Here is a 21,699-nt window from a genome sequence, read left to right on the forward strand (position 1 = left end):
TGTATTCTAATGTAGCTTTTTTTTTAAATTTAATTGTTTTAAAATCCTCAACAGACTTTGTGATCACTTACCTGCTGAGCCAACATCCATTACAAAAAACACATGATGAAATTCACGTTTCCACATGCCTGTATCACGAGAATTTTCTCACCAAACATATGTGCCAATATGTGCAATCATGGTGCTTAGGGACTGTCTGAAAATTACTGAAAAGGGGGGTGAATATTATGTTTTGCTTTTTGAAAAAACAAGACCCTCCTCATCATTATTAATTCTCTGGACCCTGCCCATGACGTAAAACCAGAATTAGCACCTCACAGTTGTATGCCTCTGCCGAACAGTCAGGCTGCAGTTTACATCCAGGGCTGTCCACACTCATAAATCATATCTAGTAAAGACTTGCATAAAAAGTATTAAGTGTATTTTTATGCAACCCGGCAGAAGATCTTTACAATCAGCACAGTTTCAGGGTGGGCCCCAAAGATTAGTGTCACTAATACAGTACCCAACTAAATGTCTCCCTTTCTGTTCCTGAGCTGTTGTTGAATAATGACCAGATAAGTGTTTCTGCAGAACATTATGATGTCACACTGAAGCTGACCTTTGACATTGTTGATAAAAAAGGCCATCACTTCATCGTTTTTATTCTATTAGACATTTTGTATTTTGAAATCTTGTAATAATTGGTGTGTGAATTCTTGAGTTATGATTTGTGAGGTCACGGTGACTTTGACCTTTCACTACCAAAATCCATTAAGTTCATCTTTGAGTCCAAGTGGGCATTCGTGCCAAATTTGAAGAAAATTTCCTTGCTCTCGTTCCTCAGATATTGCTGGATATTGCTGTCAGCAAGAATGGGACGGATAATTTACAGACAACCCTAAAACATAATAGTGCCGACAGTGTGTAAGCATAAAAAAACAATGCAATTTAAACCTAATATCTTTACAGAACAATAATATTACCCAGAGTGCAAACATTACAAGTGCGGCTATAAATCCTGTGTCCATTATCAAAGCAACACACACAGAAAACTGAACACTTAGCCCTCCCAAAACGAGACAGAGCAGATGAATATTTTTCATACTTTATTTATACACAGTATCCATCATACCACAATGAACAGAGGAACAAGAAGAATCAGGTTAACAAAAGCAGGGGCAGTGAAAGGAAACACATACAAACATCCCTGTGGCTCTGATTGTAGCCTGTAGTGGTACTGTACCCTGACTGGCCTGACATCTGATTACCTCTGTCATGGGTCCAAAGTTTTGTTTTCTCTTCCTCTTCTCTGATAAAGATTCTCAATGTGAGACATGTAAACATTCACTTTTCTCTTAACCTCCAAAATCTCATTTTGGTCCAGATGTGACAGCTGCAACATCAGTCTATATGTTCAAGAATTAACTCAGGGGTTAAGAGCAAATTTGGCAGTTTCATGAAAACGTCACTGTTGTAGCATTGTGTGCCTCAGTAGTAGCCTCTCAAAAAAACAAAATGAAACTGGAAAGAAAAAGATTTAAGATTGGCACCGGTGAACAAAAAGCCAACAGAAGCATTTTTACACGTATTTGTCTTGTTTATAATTCAGCTTTTTAGCCAAACATGACGCGCTACATGACAGCAACCGGGAGGAGACGAAAGAAAAGCGCACGATGCTCATTGGTTTGTCTCATTCTGCTCAACAAGGTGGGGAAACTCCATGCTCCGTGATCTCTGTATCATGCGGGGGGGGGGGGGGGGGGGGGGGGGGGGGGGGTCTCTTTCTCATGCTTAGGTCAGGCCTCGCCTCACGCATGCACACAATATACGCAAGAAAGAAAAGATGTGTTTCAGGGCTCCAAAATCCTCGTAGTGTTACTCAGGTTTTGAATTTGTTACAGAAGCAGTCGGCCCTGAGACAACCAAGGCAAGAGGGCATTCAACCGCACGGTAGGTGCTGCATATTCGCCATTACAGTGAGTAGTAGAAAACAATGGATAGATAGTGGAAATACATGTAACAAGGTTTGCTGATACCAAAGCTACCAAAGATCCAGCCAAACGTTATGTATATATATGTATATATACTCTTCTTGGGGGTACTCTAAACATAGAAATGTTCAAACTGTCTACGGTAGTAAAAGCACATTCAGTTTGTAGTATAAAATCTGCTCTTTTTGAAACATATTTACAAAAAAAAAAAAAAGAAGAAAGGCTGACATACAATAGAGGATCCTCTCTGGACGTAAAAGTTAAGCGGAACATAAAACAGGAACAAAACCTTTTTTCCTTTAACAATTAGAAACCGTTTCCTCAGAATAAGACTCTTTAAAACATACAACAATTATATATTAACATAGTTTATATCTTAATACTAAACTTTACAATGATACCAGACGTGTACTGCATCCTAGAGTCTACTGCTCGTACAGAGTCAGAAAAATAAGCATGCAACAGAGATCTGCTTTGTGCATATGGAAATAGCATCTTTATACTTTGAAAACACTGTCTCTTTGATCCACAGTTTTCTGACCCTATATACTGAACTCCACTGCACTGACAGCTTGTAAGCATAATGTGCTTCTGTTTCTCTATGTTGAGTTAGATATACTGTAGCTCCACGTCCTACAAAACGACACATAGAAACGCTCCCTGCTCAGGGGTTTTAGAGTGTTGGGAAAACATTACAAGGACTTTAAGAACTGTAATAGAAATGATTTTTCCCCACTTCTACTTTGGCACTCATGTAACAGTATACTACCTCTTGTTTTTTTTGTTGTTTTTTTTAAAGTATATAAATATAAAATACACGTGAAGCGGTTGAGAAGTAGATAAAGCCGGGACAGAGCAGAAAAATATGTTCCGTTCTTGTCGTGCATTGCAGCTTGTTGCGTAGTAAGATGGGGGAACATGAGAAAGGAAAAAAACCCATCTTGCATCTTTAATACGATTTCATATTAATGAGAAAGTAACTGATAGACACATTCATACACAAGAAAAAAAGGCTGCACTTTCGGATCAACACATACAGAATAAAGAACATATTATATGAGATGTTTGGGGAAAAATTATGGAAAAATAGTGCCATGTAGGTTTTCTTTAACACTTTGCTCCCCTCTCCTCAGTTGCTTCTCTACACAGATACTGATAAGTAGTAGACAGAACACTGTAGAGGGTGATATGAGTCTTTTATCAGCGGGATTGTTTGTCAGAGTTTGGAAGGATCCTGTAGTGAACGACAGTCCATGCTTTTGTTTTTTTTTTTAACCTGCCCTCTCCTCATACCACGCTGTGCAGGGATGGATGGGTGAACTGAGGGTTCATGTAGGAGAAGCCTGCGAACTCGCTCTGGTCGATGTTGGCGATGACCAGCTGGTCGGGAGGGGTCAGCACAGGCTGCGTACGTGTGAAAAACTTGTCGAAGTTCTCTGCTCCTTTGCCGCACTGAAAGAGATTAAAAGAAGTTTGGGTGTGTTATTTTGATATCTGGGCTGTGACAGGCTACAAAAAGAAGCAACAGAATTGTGTGCTCATGAAAGGGCTGCAGGATATGCAAAACTAGAATTAACGTTTTGCTAAGCCCCGCCCCTTTGGAAAACTGAAACAGTGACTCCAGAGAGAGGAGACAGAGGGGTCTACAATCTGTGTTTGAAGGATATATCCAGGATGTCAAACTGACTCAGCAGCAACAACAGGTTAAAAAGACAAAGATAGTTAGAAGCTAAATCCCAACTATAGGCTACAGATCACAGTGTAAAAGTGAACCACCACATCACTGCTGATCGCCACACAAGACAATGAATATAAAGGGAAACTTTGCTGATATTGAACCAGCTGCGTGGCATCACAGTGTGTGCAGATGAACACTGCCTGGATCTCCAGAAGTCCAACAATGTTCATCTGCACACACTGTGATGACACAGAGCTGGTTCAATATCGGCAAAGTTTCCCTGCTTCCCTTCACTGGTTCCTGTACAGCAGGGTCGCTCTTTGTTTCACTGTTACAATCATTAAAAAGCAAAAGCAGCATGTGTATACATTCAGTAGGCTATATCTTCAGTATCTAGCTAGCTAACCCTACACTTTTCAGGGTTTGAGTTTGGTTTTGGAACAGGGAAGAAATGTATATCTTTTTCCAACCTCTCCAGGTAACAAGTATCATTAATACACGACGTGCCCCAGACACAACATTTAGCTCCAAATCCACAAAACCAGCCTGAAAATGAAGGAAATCTGAAACAATTGCATTAGAGTCAATGGAGCACAGCTGTGTTGCTGTTGTTGGACCCTGGTCTGAGCCACCCTGATGCTATGTTATGATTGGCCAGTCTGCGTCTAAGGGCGGGACTTAGTGAAGGCTTAATTACTTCCTCATGGTTGTATGCCTCTGTGAACCAGTCATGCCGCACTTAACAATTACATCCATGTCTGTGAAAACATGGATGCTTCACACATATCAGTTCAATATCTGAACAAGTAAGTAATGCCAAAAGTGTTTTTTGCAGAACATTATGATGTGACAGTGAAGCTGACCTTTGACCTTAAGAATATAAATGTCACCACTTCATCATTTTATCCTACAAGACATTAGAGTAAAATTTTGTCATAAACAGTGTTTGACTTCTTGCAAAATATAGCTAAAAAACAAGTTTTGTGAGGTCACAGTGACCTTGACCTTTGATCACCAAATTCTAATCAGTTTATTGAGTCCAATAGGATGTTTGTGCCAACTTTAAGAAAGCTCCCGTAAAGAAATTTTTGAGATATTACTTTCACGAGAACACAACGGATGGGGTCACAGTGACCTTGATTTTGACCACTAAATTCTAAGCAGTTCATCCTTGACTCAAAGTGGACGTTTGTGCCAAAGTTGAAGATATTCCCTCAAGGTGTTCTTGAGATACTGCGTTCACAACAATGAGACAAATCAGGCCACAGTAACCTTGACCTTTGACCTGTGACCACCATTGTTGAGTCCAAGCGAATGTTTGTGCCAAATATAAGGAAATGCCCTCAAAGTGTTCTTGAGATATTGCATTCACAAGATTGGGGCGTACAGACGAATGGACAACCTGAAAGCATATTGCCTCTGGCCAAGGCTTTTGCTGAATGGCGATTTTTGCATTTCATTTTCACTGAAAAGGAAATAAGTAAAACAATTTTTTTTTCTGGGGTCTGTACATAACAAGCATGTTCCTTCATTTCTGGAATATGATTTGCAGGCCAAGTCATCTCTGTACCACCACAATGCTTAATTTATAATAATATGCTACATCACATTTTACCTTTATAAGAAAACGGTAGCCCCTGTGATTTAGATATTGCACTTAGCCATATTGCGTTTTCAATAATAATTTGATTAATTGTGCCCTAGCTCATAATTAAAAGACATTTCCTCACAAGCCTTTTAATAGAAAGCTCCCCAATGGTCCCAGAGGGAAGGTGGTGCAGGGAAATGTCGAAGCCCGATGTGTAGCTGGGCAGAAGTTGTAATTAGATTAGGAGTTAACCCTAAGCATCCACAGTGGAGGTCATCAGCATCAGTGTGCAGCCCGGCTCCAGGCTGTCATGCGTCTCCAGCAGCTGAACATATATGCATATTGCAGCTTGTCACGCACAGTATCAGCTCAGTCACGACCCTTTTACAAGAAAGCGAGACAAAATCCTTCAGAATGAGTAACGCACAACACAAACAAACTGTGGTTTACGGTGGATTTTAGCACCGGCTGCATTTTCAGCTGCTCTCTAATATCAGCAGAAGCCATAAAGCCTCAGATGGATCTTTTGTTTGCTGGTCCCTTCAGGCCAATTAATGACGCCGTGTATGAACTGACAACTGTGATACACCACACAAAGCTCTCTGAATGGATGGATCCACTTTTAGCAATGCTTTCCTTTCCCTCTCTGTGAGTGGAGAAACATACATCCGCTGTGTAACCCTGCATTTACTGTGGCTCTTGTGCGGAAGTAAAGGGAACTCTGCTCTTAGGGAGCTATTTTTAATCCTCTGTGGTGGCGTGTGTGTTGCTTCGGGCGCTGTAGGCAGAGAGGGGATGGAGGATGTGGGGTCCACAAACTGAAAATGAGTGTTTCTGTGGTGACAGGAGGAGGTTTAGGTGGCAGTGGGGCTGGTGGGTGCAGCTGGGATCCAGCCTAAAGCTCCACTGGGTGCGTAAAACAAATGAAGACGAATGCCAACGTACAATACACACCCATTCTTGCACACACACTTAAATACTCTACGGGAAAGTATTTCAGCTCTTCAACAGTGATGCATTTGATCTATTTTTCTGGCGATTTGCTGTTTTTAGCATCACAGGAATGGCAAGAGCTAAACAAGCGTGTATGAGAAATAAATCACACTACTGGGTGTCATTTTCTAATATGTGTTCATTAGTTCCTGTCATCATCCATCCCCTCTTTCTGCCTCTGGAAATAACCACCTGTATTTCCTTTAACTTATGCCATTTCTATGGTCGAAATGTCAATAAAACTGAGCTAAATGTTGATGTAAACAATCCATTGAATACATTTCAGTGTTTGAGAACTGCCTCCTTGTCTTTTTTTGTTATCAAAGCTCAATAAATTACAGAAAAAAACAAAATGGCAACAGATCAAAAGACTTTAGTGTATGTGTGGCCAGATTGAATTCATGAAAGGAACGCCGTACCCAGTGGAAAGCAACAAAGAAATGCCAGGAACGAACATGAATAACAACGGGTGCTCTTTTGATCCTACAATCTTGTTGTCCAATAATCTTGTTGCCTCCTCTGAAAATTTGCATAAATTGATTGAAAACCACAGTGATTTGTCTTTTCATTTGTAAAATGTCAACGCTGCTGAACTCACGTCACACACTGAAATAGTACATTGAAATTGTTTTCAGTGTTCGGCGGACTCGTTCCCTCTTTGTTTGCAAGGTGTTATGTTTTTTTCTGAGGAAAGATGAAGATAGAGTGTATGCAGCCACAAGCGGGCTCTTACAGAAAGGTGCTGTAAGACCTGTAAAAGTGTCTTTTTTTTCCAAAGTGCTAGGCCTCTTTTTTTTCCTGTGGTCGAAAAACTAAATTTTTCAGAAAGGCAGTGTAGTAGTCACTGTCACTTCTTGCCAGGCAACCAATCATATTGGGCGGGCAGGACTTGTAACCCTGGTAGGGTATTTTCTGGGTCATAGGGGGTTGGAGTCTATCCCCACTGACATTGGGTGAGAGGCCACACCCTGTACAGGCTGCTAGACCATCACAGGGTGGGCACATAGAAACAGACAGCCATTTACACTCACAGGGACCCGGCGGTGACACTGAAAGAAAATGCAAACTCCACACAGAAGGAGCGGGTTCGAACCGAGCGGCAACCTCCGAGGCTGAGAAATGAAGCCAATGCAGAAGTGCCAAAAACTGCAGTTCCTCTAATGGCCACTTGAGGCTGACTCCAAGACAAAGTAAGTCCCCATAGACCCCCATGTTATAATTCCCAACTTTACGGCACAAATAAACATGTTTAAAGCCTGGTACAAAAATTGGTTTTGGTCTCTATAGCTAATTTCAACATTCATGACAACTGTCAGGGGGTGAATTCCTGTCATAACTCACTCTCACGCTTTATACAGGTTTAATGGCGGGGCCATTTGAGTAACAGGCTGTCTCTCTCTCTCAGATCCACCCCTCGCTCATCCACAGCTACAACCTCTTGTCCGAATAAGGTCACTTCTGGCTCCAAAAAATCAAATGCTGAAGGCCAAAATGCCAAACTTGAGGCTTCAAAGCAGCAATCCAGAGATCAATGGCTGCAGACTCTATTTCGAACCTAGAACCCTCTTACTGTGAGGCTTCCACCCACTATATAATATGTCAAACAAAAACTATCATAGCGGAGACAGAGGAGGTCATTTGTGGGAGCAGATTGGCCGGACACTGAATGTTGCTGTATGTTTCTATGAAGTGCTGGGATGAAGCACTCCTCAAGGCCCTGCCTCCACTCTTCTGCCAAAGAAAAATGCATGGGCGGACACACGGCCTCATTGAAGCTAATATTATGGAGTTAGACAAATCAAGATGAAAAGTGCCAAAGTTACAGTGTTTTCAGTACAAAATGTGTTCCTACCCTGCAGCTCAGACAGAAACTACTGTCTGGAGAAACAAAAAGAGTAGGTTTTGTACTAAAAAGACTGAAACTTTGAAAGATAACTCGCATCAGCTTCAGTTGAACTTTAAAAGTCATTATATAGAAACGGGTTGAATTTTATCTTCCATCTCATATTAAATTGTGTCAAGAAGAGATCTTTTCTCAGCCAGTGTTAAACAAAAATATCCAACATACATACAGTATGGGCATGTGAGCATTGTATTGTATGTTGACAGACTAGAAAAAATGTGAACCTATCCTTTAAAGTTCAAATTTAATATATTTTATTTCATTTTATTTTATTTTATCTATGATTTTCCAGAAAATATAAATGTCAATATATTATCTCACACAGGACTGCACAATATGCAGAAAATAAATAAATTAATTAATAAAATCATATTACAACTATTTTACAGATATTGCAATTGCGATAGAGTTTCATTGCATTTCATTTTCACTGAAAAAAAAATTAAATAAGTAAAAATAAAATAAAATAAAAAAGGTTGAGAAAGTTATTTTTTTCTGTGGTCCGTACCAAACAATCACGTTCCCTTCATCTGGAATATGATTTGTAGGTCGGGGCATCTCTGTAGCACCACAATGCTTCATTTATGATGGTAGGTCATTTTACCTTTATTTAAACATTGCAGCTCCAGTGATTTGGATATCGAGTCGACCATATTGGAAATTTAGTTTGATAATATTTTGATTAATTGTGCAGCTCCAATCTTATATACCATGATAGATGACTGACTCTCTTAAACACAGACACACACATGCACTCTCTCGTGGCATCACTCACCACTTTGGGTTTAAATGGCGGCTGGATCTCTCTGTTTGCCAGGCGCTCCCAGTCGATGCGTCTGAAGAAGGCCTGCTCCCTGATGTCCCTCTCCCCCTCTGGGCCACAGCCGAGACGCTTTGACGGATGCTTGGTCATCAGCTGGTGACAACAAACAGAAGAGGAGGGATTAGAAGATGTGACAGGGGCAGTTAGATGCTTGAGGAAAAAGAAAAGGTAAAAATAGTGAGGCAGAGAGAAGAGAGGCAGTGTGTATCTATGTATCAGCCATTCACTTCTTCTTGTTAAATCTTTGCTTCTTGCCTGCGTTATATTACACTGTCACATTATGCAGAGCCAGACTGACACTCATACTGTTTCCACTCATCCAGCTTTATGATACTGGCAGGAAATTAGGCTGACTTTTCATCTATGGCTCAATTTCTGATTCAGCAGCCACCTTTAATTTTAAACATGAATCATTTTGGCAAATGAGAAGTGAAGCAAACAATAAAAATGAGGATTATCTCCTTTGTCACTGGCTGTGAGATGATGAATGATATTTCTCGTGGCGGTATGCAGCTACAGGGTGTAATATCATAAAAAATGAAGGCAGGGTATTTTATTAAAGACTTGATCCGAATGGGCCTGGATCGTAATTTAATCTTCTCTGGAGTGTGAATTGACTCTGAAAACTCATTTCCTTGTTGGTAAATAATCATGACAACCATGATGCTGCTTCACCGTGATGATGTTACGGAAGTGATGCCAAAGTATGAGGGGAACAGGTGTCTGCTGAATAAAGGGCTGTTTTCAAAAAGCCACAGAAATTTTGACTCGACTGCACTGACTGTGTCGAAGGAACAACTATTATTTTATTTGCTGCTGTGAAAAAAATGGGAACTTGAACTGGGTATTTTGTTTGTGCAGAACATTGTTACCCAGCAACTGAAAAAATGTGTTGCCTCCTGATGATATAAATGGTATGAGAATTGGCTTTATCAAAGTATTAAAGCCAGCTGTCAAGGAGCAACCTTTTTAATGCCAGAAAATGTCTGTTATGCTTTTCACAACTTTCATGTTTTCAAGCTTTAATTACTTTTATGAACAACAACAACATAGCGTATGATGCAAGTCGAAGCTTTTCAAAACAGCCCCTGCTCTCCCTTATATTACCAGCCAACAATAACTTAAAGGAGCTCTATACAACATTCAAAGCGTATCTATGAATCTATGAACGAGTTTGTCTGCACACGGCTCTCAACATGGAGGTGGCTGAGCTAGCAGCTAGTAACTAAGGTCCGATGTGTCCACATGGCGACTTTCTTGGGCAGAAAAGTGGTGGTTAGGTGCTGGGGGGTGCCTCATGGGAAACAACTCAAAAAAGATGCTTGTGCCCAGAAAAAAATGCTATGTGGACACTGGCAGTTACAGTGCTGTGTGAACAGCACTAACAGTGCTAACAACCGCAACAGTGCTGACAGAGCTAATGGTATTAACCTGGGGGAGAACTGGAAGGTGGGCACTACAGTTGTGCAACAATGCCATCTTGACATCAGAGGTAACCATGAGCTAAGAGCAGAGTGAGGGCGATTAGCTAGCCGAGCAGATACACACAGACGCTTATGCCGGGTTCACACTACATGACATGTTTGTCTGTTCTGACGGTTACTATGTTAGATAAGGTGATTGTGGAGTCATAAAATCGTGCAGTTACTTGGCCGACAGACATGATAGACTACATGTAGATCCACGACCAAACATCGCTGGTCATCTTTCATAACATGCATGATGTCATCGGATTATTCTTGTCGTATTTTTATTATTATTTTTATTTCACTCACTGTCTGTTCATGTGCCAGCCAAAATGTTATTGTAGTAACATACAAAGTGCCAGCAGATGGCAGGAGCTACATTTAAATATCGTATGCAAACTATGCAAGTCACTGAATACTCCACAACAAGTTCCTGCAAATGTTTCACAATAAAAGCCTGTTTAGAAAATGAGGGGATCCTCTCAACTCAAATTATAATGGGCTTTTAATTTGTACACATACAGGAAGTGTGACATTAACTTTGAAAAGGCAAAAGGAAGTGGTAAAAATATAAAAATACAGAGGGAATAATAAATAACTGCCTGTTTATAATGAAGTCTGTTTCAAATGAAGCTGGTAGCCTCTGCAGTTGTGCTGAGTAAAACCCCGCCCCCTTTTAAAAATTGCATTCCTATACATCCTCCATTATGAAGAAATGTGCTAGCTTGATGCTAATGGCAGCCCTCACCAGGTTAATAAAGTGTCTCTGCTGTTTCATGCCAGCATTTTTCTTTTTTTACCCTGTGTGGTAACATCTCCAGAGGAAATTGCTATACAGTTGTTGTTCATGGCAGCAGATCGCTCTGTTTTCCTGTACGATGCTGCGTCGGGCTACAATCGGGCTGATATTGTGTAGTGTGAACCCGGCATTATATGCACTAACATGCACTGGTCCGGTCAGTGCTACCACAATGAATAGAGAAGCTCTGATTACAACACACAGAGAGATAGCGTGACTTCAGTCTCTACTCAGGAAGCCACTACTCCACCATATCTTTAAAGAGCAATGACTTGTTTGCGGCTATATTAATGCTCTGAATGCTGTATAGAACTCCTTTAAAATTAAAGTTGACAAAATGATTACTGTCATTAGTTTCAAGGTTTTTTTAATGCCACACCAGCATTCAAATGAGTTAAGTAAATAAGTAAAACAGTGTATGGTCCTTTAAACAGCACTTACTCCCTTGCAGATGGAAACCGCTTCTTTGGACATGGACTTGGGGTAGGACACGTTGTGCTCCATGATGGACTGGAAAAGCTCGTCTTCATCCTCGCCGTCAAACGGAGGCTGAAGAGAAAGACAAACAGTGTCACAGCTCGAGGGTTGTTCTGTGAAACCTGACAGAGATACTGAGGTGACAAGAGCAGCATGTGAAGGTGAGGTGAGCAGTGAGAGCAGGTGTATGCTGCATCCCTGTCTTGTACTTATAGATATTTAAGTTAGTGGTCCCCTGTTGGTAATATGTGTATTATCGGGACACAGATGAGATCATTATTATCTAAATCTCTGTGCATTAAAACATTCACTCTCTTGTGAAGTCAAAAACAAGTGTTATTTTGTGTGTTTATGTGTGGGGTTCATCTTCAGTAGGAAAAATATCCTCTGCTACACTGTTGCCTGGAAACTGGAAACCTTAAGACACACTCTTGCTGTCAGTGTCTCAATATTTCACTGGACAGTCAAGATAACTTTCTGGTTTCTTATCCCAAGGACACACGTTGTCAACAATTTATAACTGCTGAAGCTAGCGTCAGACAGTGGCATGATAACAATTTAAAGGCTTATTAAAATGCTGATTTTTCTTTATGGTAGTGACTGATTCATGAGAATGTGTCATTTTACCTCCTTACATTTTAATTCAGTAGACAACCCCAAAGTCTATTTAAAAACATTCATGTATAAATAACCTACTAACCTAATATTGTCATACAGTTATAAACAATCTGAGTTTGTCAGTGGCAAAAACAAGCACTTGTAGTGGATGTAAATTGATGGCGCACAATTGCCCGTAGGGATTACATCACTGTCTGTTACACCACTGCGGCTGTTCTCTCCATTTGTTACTTAAGCCCGTTTCCACCAAACACTTTCAGTATGGTACCTTTGGAACCAAAAGTAACCCTTCAGACATGGTGCAGTACGTAGACCCTAGTGTCTCCACCGCAAACAGTACTCTTAAATGTGGGTGGGGTTGTTGTCACTCACTGCTCCGTCCAGCACTCATTGTATTTCCTCATTACCGGTGACACAGATGGAAGTCTGCACCGCGTTTATTGTCCACAGAACGAGGCTGCACACCGACATTTTCAGAACAAAATAAAACAGGCTGCAGTGAGAGTCTCTCTCCATGGGATATTTAAATATAGCGGGTTTGTGCATTTAGTCCTTCTCAGGCAAGCTCAGGGGTTTAGTGTTGCTGGAGCCCACAGGAACGATGCTCTGCAAAGCTTTTTTTTTTTTCTCCAAGTGAGGATTGGGATATATGCAGTCTGGTTGAATCCACTCATTACTCATTTCATCCAAGAGACAATAAAAACTAAATTAATGGTCAAACTTGTTACATTAAAATTTAAGGTGTGCTGATGGATTAATGTTGTCAACTTGTGCACTGAGCGACATAACAAGTTAAGGTTCCACATTAAAGTTGCATTTAAGTGAGAGGCAGCAAAACATCCTTTCATTTTATAGTTACAGTCGAATAAAACTCTCCACAGTATGAACAGTGGTTACATGAGCCTCAAAACCAGCCACAACTCAGCCCTGAACAGAGTGACCGTCCTCTATTGACCAATCAACAGACTGCAGTGTTCACAGCTCCACCTTTTAGTACCAGATCTGTGTGCTAGGTACCCCAACAGAGGGGGACCAAAAATGGGGACGGTACAGTACAGTTCCATTGGTACCATCCGCAACTTTTCACAGTGGAGACAGGAAAAAAAGTGTACTGAACTGAACTTTACCGTACTACTCCTCGAGTAATCATTTAGTCTATACATTTTTGGATTATAAGAACTAAAAATGTCTGTGTCTCTTGCCCTTCATCATATGGCGACAGAAAAATGTTGGCGTTGCACATCTGCAAACCACAAATGTGTTATATTTGCATGTTTCATTCTGATTACATGTATACAACCTGACCTTGTCAATGAAAGTGAAGGGGATGGTGGATAGCATGACACCTTGGCGTGACAGCTGCCAAGCTTTAGATCACTGTTCAAGACCAACGACAAAAACAGCTGTTTTTACATGGCATTTCCAGCCATGATTGTGGCACCAAAATCGAGTATTTTAAGGCAAAACTTGAACTTTTCCTCACCGAAACAAAGTAGTTTGTGCCAGAACATAACCACATGTTAACTATAGCATTATTGATATGTAAAGTTTAAATGTATCCGCTACATACTAATGTACAAGTGCGACATATCTGTGGTTTGCAGAATCATATAATGCCAGCGTTTATTCTGGCGGCTAGGCTTAGCTACTCTGTCTTTACTAAGAGCTGCAACAAGCAAATATTTTTAATACTGATTAATCTGTTGACTTGTTTTGCAAGTAAGAAATTTGATGTTCATTCTAAAATAAAGTTTTGTCTGACAAAAGATATTGAATTTACAGTGACACAAAACAGTAACCAGTGAATGTTGTTTCTTTTGCTCGATAAATGACTTAAACCAGTTATTGAAAGTGTTACAGGACGACTTTATAGATCTGCACCACTAAATGTATCTTCCTTATTGAGGTATGTTATTAAAAAAAGGAGACGTTATACAGGAAAAATGGTGCAGTATATATATATATATATATATATATATATAAAAAAAAAATTACCTGTCCTGCCAGCATCTCATACAGAAGAACTCCATAAGCCCACCAGTCCACTGATTTTGCATAAGGCTGGTATGCTATAATCTGAAAAACAAAAATTTTACAGTTAAAAAACATAATCATACATACACACACACACACACACACACACACACACACACTCTACCCTGTTTCTGTATTCAGACATTCAAGTGTTACATATAACCCCAGAGGGGCACGGTAAAGCTGTTAGGAGAAACAGTGAACAGCAGTGCTGTAAAGAAACATTTCTCTCATCTGAACTCTAAATCAACCACCAGTAAATATAGTCAGCTATTCTCAGCTGCCATAACAAAGGCGCTTTCTGCTACCATCCAATTTGCCATCCTACACCTCCCACCCACACACAGTCTACACACACACACACACACACACACACACACACAATAATAATAATCATGTAGATGCAAAGAGCTAAATCACAGCTGCACTCGCCTTTAACAGAGACAGAAATGCAGCAATTTATCCAGTTCACAAAGTCACAATTTACCCACATATGATTTACAAGTATTTACGTCTCTCTGCTTATACTAAATCAAAAAATACAGCTATGAGTTTGCATCCTGCCAAAGGTTATTTCTTGCCCATACATTGCCCAGAAAATGATTTAAAAATGACTTTCCAGGTCAAAAGAGCAGAGATTTTGTGTCATGATGGCACAAAGAGAAGTGAGAGGAGCAGAAGAGATGTCTCATGAAGTTATTATGAAGCATTCACTGTCCAGTGGGAAAAAAAATGCTTATTGAGTCGTCTCTGATTTATTTTTAAAGCCCAGAAAATCTGGAAAGAGACCCGTTTAGATGAAGTTTCCTGTGAGAAACCGGGAGTAAGGGTTTCCCTCACCTCCCACCTGTGAGACAATGTGCTCCCTCATGAGTCAGAGCAGACAGATGGGAGTGGATATTAAAATACATGTGCACATATTTCAAACCAAACAAACATCTTAGTACTGAATAATATATAATGAATCATCATTGTTCTTTACTCTGTGTAAATAAAGGCTTCGATTTGTTGTTGTACACCTAATTCTATTCACTAAGAATAGTACTATTTACCCTAGAGTATACAATATATTTAGATACAGTACAGTATATCACAGTTCATAAAAAACAAAAACAAAACAAAAAAAACACAATTAAACAAAAGAATAAAACCTGAAAGGTGTGAGGGTGACTGGTGAAAGAGCAGTGCACATCATGATGGCTAACATTAGCATGACAGGGGCAACATCGGAGAGATTCAGCCACATGTTTAAGCCTCAGTCAGATGAGGAGTCCGTTATGCACCAAAATCAGCGACGAGCAGATGTATCAGAATCGTTAGTGTAGTTAGCATCTTTTATTTGTTTATGTTGTTTGTTAGCTTGTTAGCTTGTAGGCTAACTGGGAATGGCTAACACAGCGTGAGTGTTTATGGAACAAATATGGTGGATGATAATGGATGAAGTAACTGAAAGCCATACTTGAGTAAAAGTACATATTTCCTAAAAGTCTTACAGCATCTGATATTCACTGTACTTAAGTATCAAATGTAATTTTATATTAAATGTAATTAAGTATTGAAAGTAAAAGTAGTTAATAAAGAAAAATGCTCTTTGTAAAACAGCAAGCAGGCAGAATTTTAGAGTTATTAAGTTTATTTCTCCTTTCAAAGCGTACACCACCTTAAAAATGGAGCGTACATTAGGCTACACTCAAAGAAAAACAAGGTCTCTTTAACAACTTAAGAAGTTTTATGACTGAGTTCGGGAACAAAGACCATGCCTTAATCTCATCCATTATCGCACTAAAAGTATTTAAGCACACCTTATCCATTTCCCGCCCCTTTGACTCAGTTTTCACATCCCTCCCCCCAAAAAAACATTTTCTTTGTTTTTCTTTTTGCTGTTAGCTCTCCCTTTTCTCTCACTTTCCACAGAATACAGGAATCACCAGGGAGCGCTATCCATATTAGAGCAGGTGAAGAGATATGGTCTTTCATAGTGAATAAGGATTTAAAGAACAAAATCCACTTTTTCCCTTCCTCCCATTCCTTCATTAGTCCATCCATCACTTCCTCCCTCCTTCCTCCTTCCTTTCCTTCCCTACTTTCTAGTAAGTAACCGAGACGTTTAGGTGAAATGTATTGGACTAAACTTATAATTTAGGAAATGTCGTGGAGTAAAATTGAAAGTTGACAGAGATATAAAAACTCAAGTAAAGTGCAGATACTCTCAAAAATACTTGGGTACTGTAACAAAGTATTATTACTTAATTACATAACCTCTGGAATGCACCAGGTCCAGCTGTCTCTGCCCTACAATCAAGTATTTTGTATATACTTCAGAACGTGCCGTTGGTGAATATCGAGAGGTAGGAAAAGTTTAAGGGAAATACGATTAATTTAAGACAGTATTTTTGGTCCACTTCAAAATGTATCCCCTCTATAATGCACAAATGATGCTCTACTATCAAGTGTTTATATTACGTTTCTCGCAATAAATATGGGGAGATACACATTTTGTCATTTTGTCCGCAGCAAAATGTTTGGCATGGAGAAAATGACTGACACTCCTGCTGTGCTTGGCTACAGTTGCCGAGCTATGATTGGCTGATGTCTTTTCAGGGCAGGGGTTTAATGAATGGCAAATCACCCACAATTAAAAATCCATAATATAGTGGACAAGAGAGTCTAAAAATAAGGTGCAACACAATCATTACTGTGATCTGGGCCCTGTTTCCACATCTCATTCTCACCTCTGGTGCGATGTAGTCTGGGGTGCCGCAGAAGGTGCGTGTGGTCATGCCTTCATACATGTTCTCCTTACACATGCCGAAGTCAGCGATTTTAATGTGGCCCTCCGAGTCCAGCATCACGTTGTCGAGCTTCAGATCCCTGCAGCAGACACAGGATGTGAGCATTTTTCATTTTTCTGTCTGGATTTGCGGCTGCTGTGATGTGTCCAGAGAGGAGCAGCACAGAAAAGTGTTGCTCTGCACCACTGCCACCTCTCTGAGCAGTTTATCTGACTGCAGCACGCATCATATGCTGGGAAACAAACAATAATTTCTTGGCTTGAAATCTTTTTTTCCTCTCCGTTTTTTTCGCTCTTACAGTTCAGTCAGTGTCTGCGTGTTTCATGTCTCAATTCTTCACTCTCTTCCCCTCCTTATTCACCACTCCTGGCAGCTATATCTGTCACAAAGCAGTGTCACGATGCCAAGCACAAGGCTAGTGAGATATGCAGAATGGATGTGAGTCCTTAGCTGGAGTAGTGAAGAGGAACAGGGTGACCTTCGTCTCTGTCAAGCATTTCTTTTTGTCCCATCTATTTTTGCTTTTTTGCATGAGGGGGATCAGTATGGGCTCTTGTCTCCTTCCTGAGGGTATCCAAGCTGTGCGGTGTACACACAGCAAGTCAAATCTACACGTCCATTTTTAATCTTTCTTTCATTCATTCTGTCTCTGGACCTGCTTACTTTTCCTTCCCTCTCTTAGTGTCTTGTCTGTTATCTCCTGATTGTCTTTTGTCTGCTTCACTCTGTCCATCTTGATGTCTACTTTATCTTGTCTCACTTCAATTCCCATATCTTGTTTTTCCTCCCATTACACTGCCTCCAAACCACTTCCTTTCACTTTTTCCTTTTTTGCTCTCTGTCTTCAATGAGTCACACTTGACTCCTTTGATTTTCAACACACAGGTAGCCTTTATATTTCTCTTCAACAATACAATACCTCATCTATCCATCTAAAATATTTTCCTCTGATGGATTTGTAAAATGTAAAAAGCCAGCATGTGTTTTGTTTCCCGTGTAGGAATGGATGAATTTGAGGTGAATGCATCTCGTCATTAGATAAAAAATGGTTTCTCTCTGACTCACCTGTAGATGATTCCCTTTCGGTGCAAGAAAAACAAACCGACAGCAATCTCAGCAGCATAAAACCTGCAAAATTGAAAATGAGAGAATAAATATGCATCTTCACAATAGACAGCTAGTGAATAAAAAAGCACTACGCAAGAATCCCTGACCCTCAGGACTACATATACATAAATGTTGGGGTGACCTCATACACTGACCATGAACCATTATTCCCCATCTGTCGACTATTACTATCTCTTAAAGGTCTAGTGTGAAGGATTTAGTGGCATCTGACAGTGAGGTTGCAGAACTGACACTTTCCCCTTGTGCCAAGCGTGTAGGAGAGCTATGGTGGCCGACGCAAAAGAAGCAAATGGGCCTAACTAGAGTCAGTTTGGTTTTTCTATTCAGGGCTATTGTTGAACAACATGGCAGACTCAGTGGGAGAGGATCTGCTCTGTATGTTTACGTAAATGTCTCATTCTAAGGTAATGAGATCACATTATAAAGCGGACAGGTCATATTAAACAATGTGATTGGTTGTTAGCCGTGATATAATTCCTTTACACAATTCCATATCACTTTGAGTAACCTTGTAACCATAGAAACTGGTAACAAACTAGTTATCTGGCTGACAAACTGTTGCAACATGAATCCATTTAAGGTTAACTTCAACCGCTGTGGGGGCCTAAGCCAACTACGGAGGAGTGGATTGAGGAGTGCATGTTTCCGAGGGAAGAATCTGCAGAACCTAAAAGATAACGTGCAGTGATATGTAAAAATGAAGCCAACTAACTGAAAGAAAATGAGCTACTAGTGAACAAAGCTTGGAGAAAGTGGAGTAACAGCCTCACCACGGCAAGCAACACACGTTCACCTAACAAAACGTGCAAGCCTACAAGCAGATTTCAAGGTCATCCTACTGATGCTGGGCAGTTATTCAGTAGTTGCACAATAGATATCAAAATACAAATTAATATAAATAAATAACTAAATGATAAAATCTATCTGTGATTAAAAAAATAAAAAATAACAAGGTTCTAAGTTGCAGTGCAATGACCTTGTATTATGTGTAGGTAGCCAGGAGGGTCTATTTCTTTGTAAGAATGCTTTATGAATGTGAAGGCTAAGAGGTGTGTTAACAATGGGTCAATACTTAAAGTAAAATGCTGCTTCAGAGGCTTTTCACCCCGACCAGAATACAGCTCTCTGAAATAAGAATGAATACGTACTGTGGTTAGCTTTAATCATACTGGAAATTATGTAAAATACTGTCATCAGACTTCTATCTTAAAACAATATGGGTGGGACCCTGTTCAGTGCCTGGTGCTGTGTTCACACTGGGTGCGAAACAATTCACACAAGTGAATTATATGTAAAATCAAAAGACACGATTAGATGTGAATTCCTGCCAGGCAGCTTGATGGACGAGACACAAATGAGCAAAATTATTGTGCAAATTAAGCGGAACGAATGAAGCGAGTAGAGCAATTCCTCGTCATATGCTCATGTGCAGTGACGATAACCAATCAGCACTGAGATCCTCTGAGGACATATGATGCTGAGAATGTACCAGCGGAAGTTTTTTTTTTTTTTGATTTGGTGATTTTTACTTGCGTATGACTTGAATTACTGGCGTATGAAGTGAGTCGACACAAAATGCTCTTGCGTTCAAACTCACGCAAGTAATGCAACTTGAAAATTTGCATTGCATTTGATGTGAGCAAACCATCACACTGACAAAGCTTCAGACTGTAAATGGCAGCAGATGACTTCACCTGCTGCTTCAATAGTTCCCACTTTAGTGGAAAACCTTGAAAAAAAGTCACATGTAGTGAAATTGATTAGTCCACTGACTGAATGTGGAAAAACTGAGACATTCTGTTGAAGTTGCACATATTTTTCTTCGGATATTTGTTTTGTAAATGGATAAACGTTTCCAGAATGGACTTCTTGTTGTTATTTTTAGATTACTATGTAATGGTTTTACTGGTCCGGCCCACTTGAGATCAAAGTGGGCTGTATGAACTAATGAACTAAAATGAGTTTGACACTCCTGATTTAAATGGTTTAAACGTTCTTGGTAACTGTTTTATAAAAGCAATAGCTCCCTCTCCGCCATGATACGTTGTGAGATTATATCACAGCTTTGTGTCGGGCTGCACAACGCCTCTTCGCTGTCATATAATCACAACACCACGGCATGTCCTGAGCTGTTGCTTAAACGATTCTTACTTTCAGGTGATTAGAACCTAATGAAAACATGACATTTGATATTATATACCATTTCTGCTAATAGATGCCTCTAAATCCTACACACTGGACCTTTGAAAGCAAAAGGTATCCAAAAAATTATAAAAATAAATATAAAAAGCAGTTATTTGCACACAAACTATCAGAATTTTAAGAGTTACATATCAGTGTAGCACAGTGCTGCTGCTTTGTTTGCTTTGAATGTTGAATGTCTTTGTCATTGTGAACAGGTGCATGTGGATATAGATCCTTACACTGCCTGTGGCTCCTTGAATTTGCCCATACGTTGGATATGATACATAAGATCTCCCCCGTTGATGTACTCCATCACAAAGTACAGCCGATCCTACATTGAAAAAAAAGAAAAGAGAGAAAAGATGTTATTGACAAAGAGCAGCTCTAAATGGATGCTACACAAAGAAAAGTACAATATGTGCACACTAAACCAGCACTGCATTACAGATAATTATCTTTAGAATAAAAAGCACCACACACATAATGTATCTTAACACCTGGTCCTCCAGAGCTATTATGAAAAGCCTGATATGATCTATTCTTTCAGGATGGAGGCTGCGGCCAGCTCGAATACCTGTATTATACATCAGGTAGCTTTGATCAATAAATGTAGTTTTTATTAAAGACTCCTTGAGTCACCCTGTCTACGCACAGAGCTGACGTCATGCTGGAGACTTCGTATTCAGGGGTGGTCTCAGCTCAGTATCAATTTTCTCTGCAGGGGCGCTGGCAAAAGAGTGGGAATAAACGTAAGCAGGAAAAGCAAATACAGACGTAATGGAAGTCAGACAAACACACACCGGTTTAAAGCGTCAGGGATTGAAGAGACCGCTGGTGAAAGAATGATAAGGGAGCACAGTGGCACCCTTAAAATAAAGTGATATTTTTTTGGTGTGTGTGTGTCTGCAGCAGTGTAGGAAGTGTAGAAAATAACCACGACTGTGGCTGAAGTTTTTCACACACCACAGTCTGGAAGCAGGAGTGGAGCTGCGTGAGGAAGGGTGGTTTGTCTCTCTGGGCCAAGACCCTCTTCTCCACCATTGTACATTCCACGTCATCATCCTGGATCACTACGTCTTTCTTCAGGATCTTGATGGCGTACAGCTCCTCTGTCGACTTCATCTCTGCCAGCATCACCTGCAGTTGATGAAGACGTCAAGGGTCACGATGAAACAAAAAGATCATGGCTTTTGAAACACCAAACAAATCCAAACTATCAGGCATTCTGATCAAGCATTACAAT

General features: G+C 40.1%; 1 protein-coding gene across 2 annotated transcripts in view; it reads right to left on the minus strand.

The window, feature by feature from the left end:
- Positions 1 to 1,075: 1,075 nt before the first annotated feature.
- Positions 1,076 to 21,699, minus strand: part of prkcab (protein kinase C, alpha, b) — a 161,105-nt gene continuing 140,481 nt past the window's right edge. For both annotated transcript variants that reach the window (XM_033644717.2, XM_033644716.2), the window contains 8 exons: positions 21,420 to 21,593; positions 20,696 to 20,787; positions 18,210 to 18,272; positions 17,085 to 17,223; positions 14,314 to 14,394; positions 11,665 to 11,772; positions 8,911 to 9,051; positions 1,076 to 3,425 (listed from right to left, as the gene is read on the minus strand). In XM_033644717.2, the coding sequence (XP_033500608.1) occupies positions 3,261 to 3,425; positions 8,911 to 9,051; positions 11,665 to 11,772; positions 14,314 to 14,394; positions 17,085 to 17,223; positions 18,210 to 18,272; positions 20,696 to 20,787; positions 21,420 to 21,593 (963 nt within the window). In that variant the 3' untranslated portion in view covers positions 1,076 to 3,260. The remainder of the gene's footprint in view (positions 3,426 to 8,910; positions 9,052 to 11,664; positions 11,773 to 14,313; positions 14,395 to 17,084; positions 17,224 to 18,209; positions 18,273 to 20,695; positions 20,788 to 21,419; positions 21,594 to 21,699) is intronic.

The sequence above is a fragment of the Epinephelus lanceolatus genome, chromosome 18 (genome assembly GCF_041903045.1).
Source record: "Epinephelus lanceolatus isolate andai-2023 chromosome 18, ASM4190304v1, whole genome shotgun sequence".
Lineage (NCBI taxonomy): Eukaryota > Metazoa > Chordata > Actinopteri > Perciformes > Serranidae > Epinephelus > Epinephelus lanceolatus.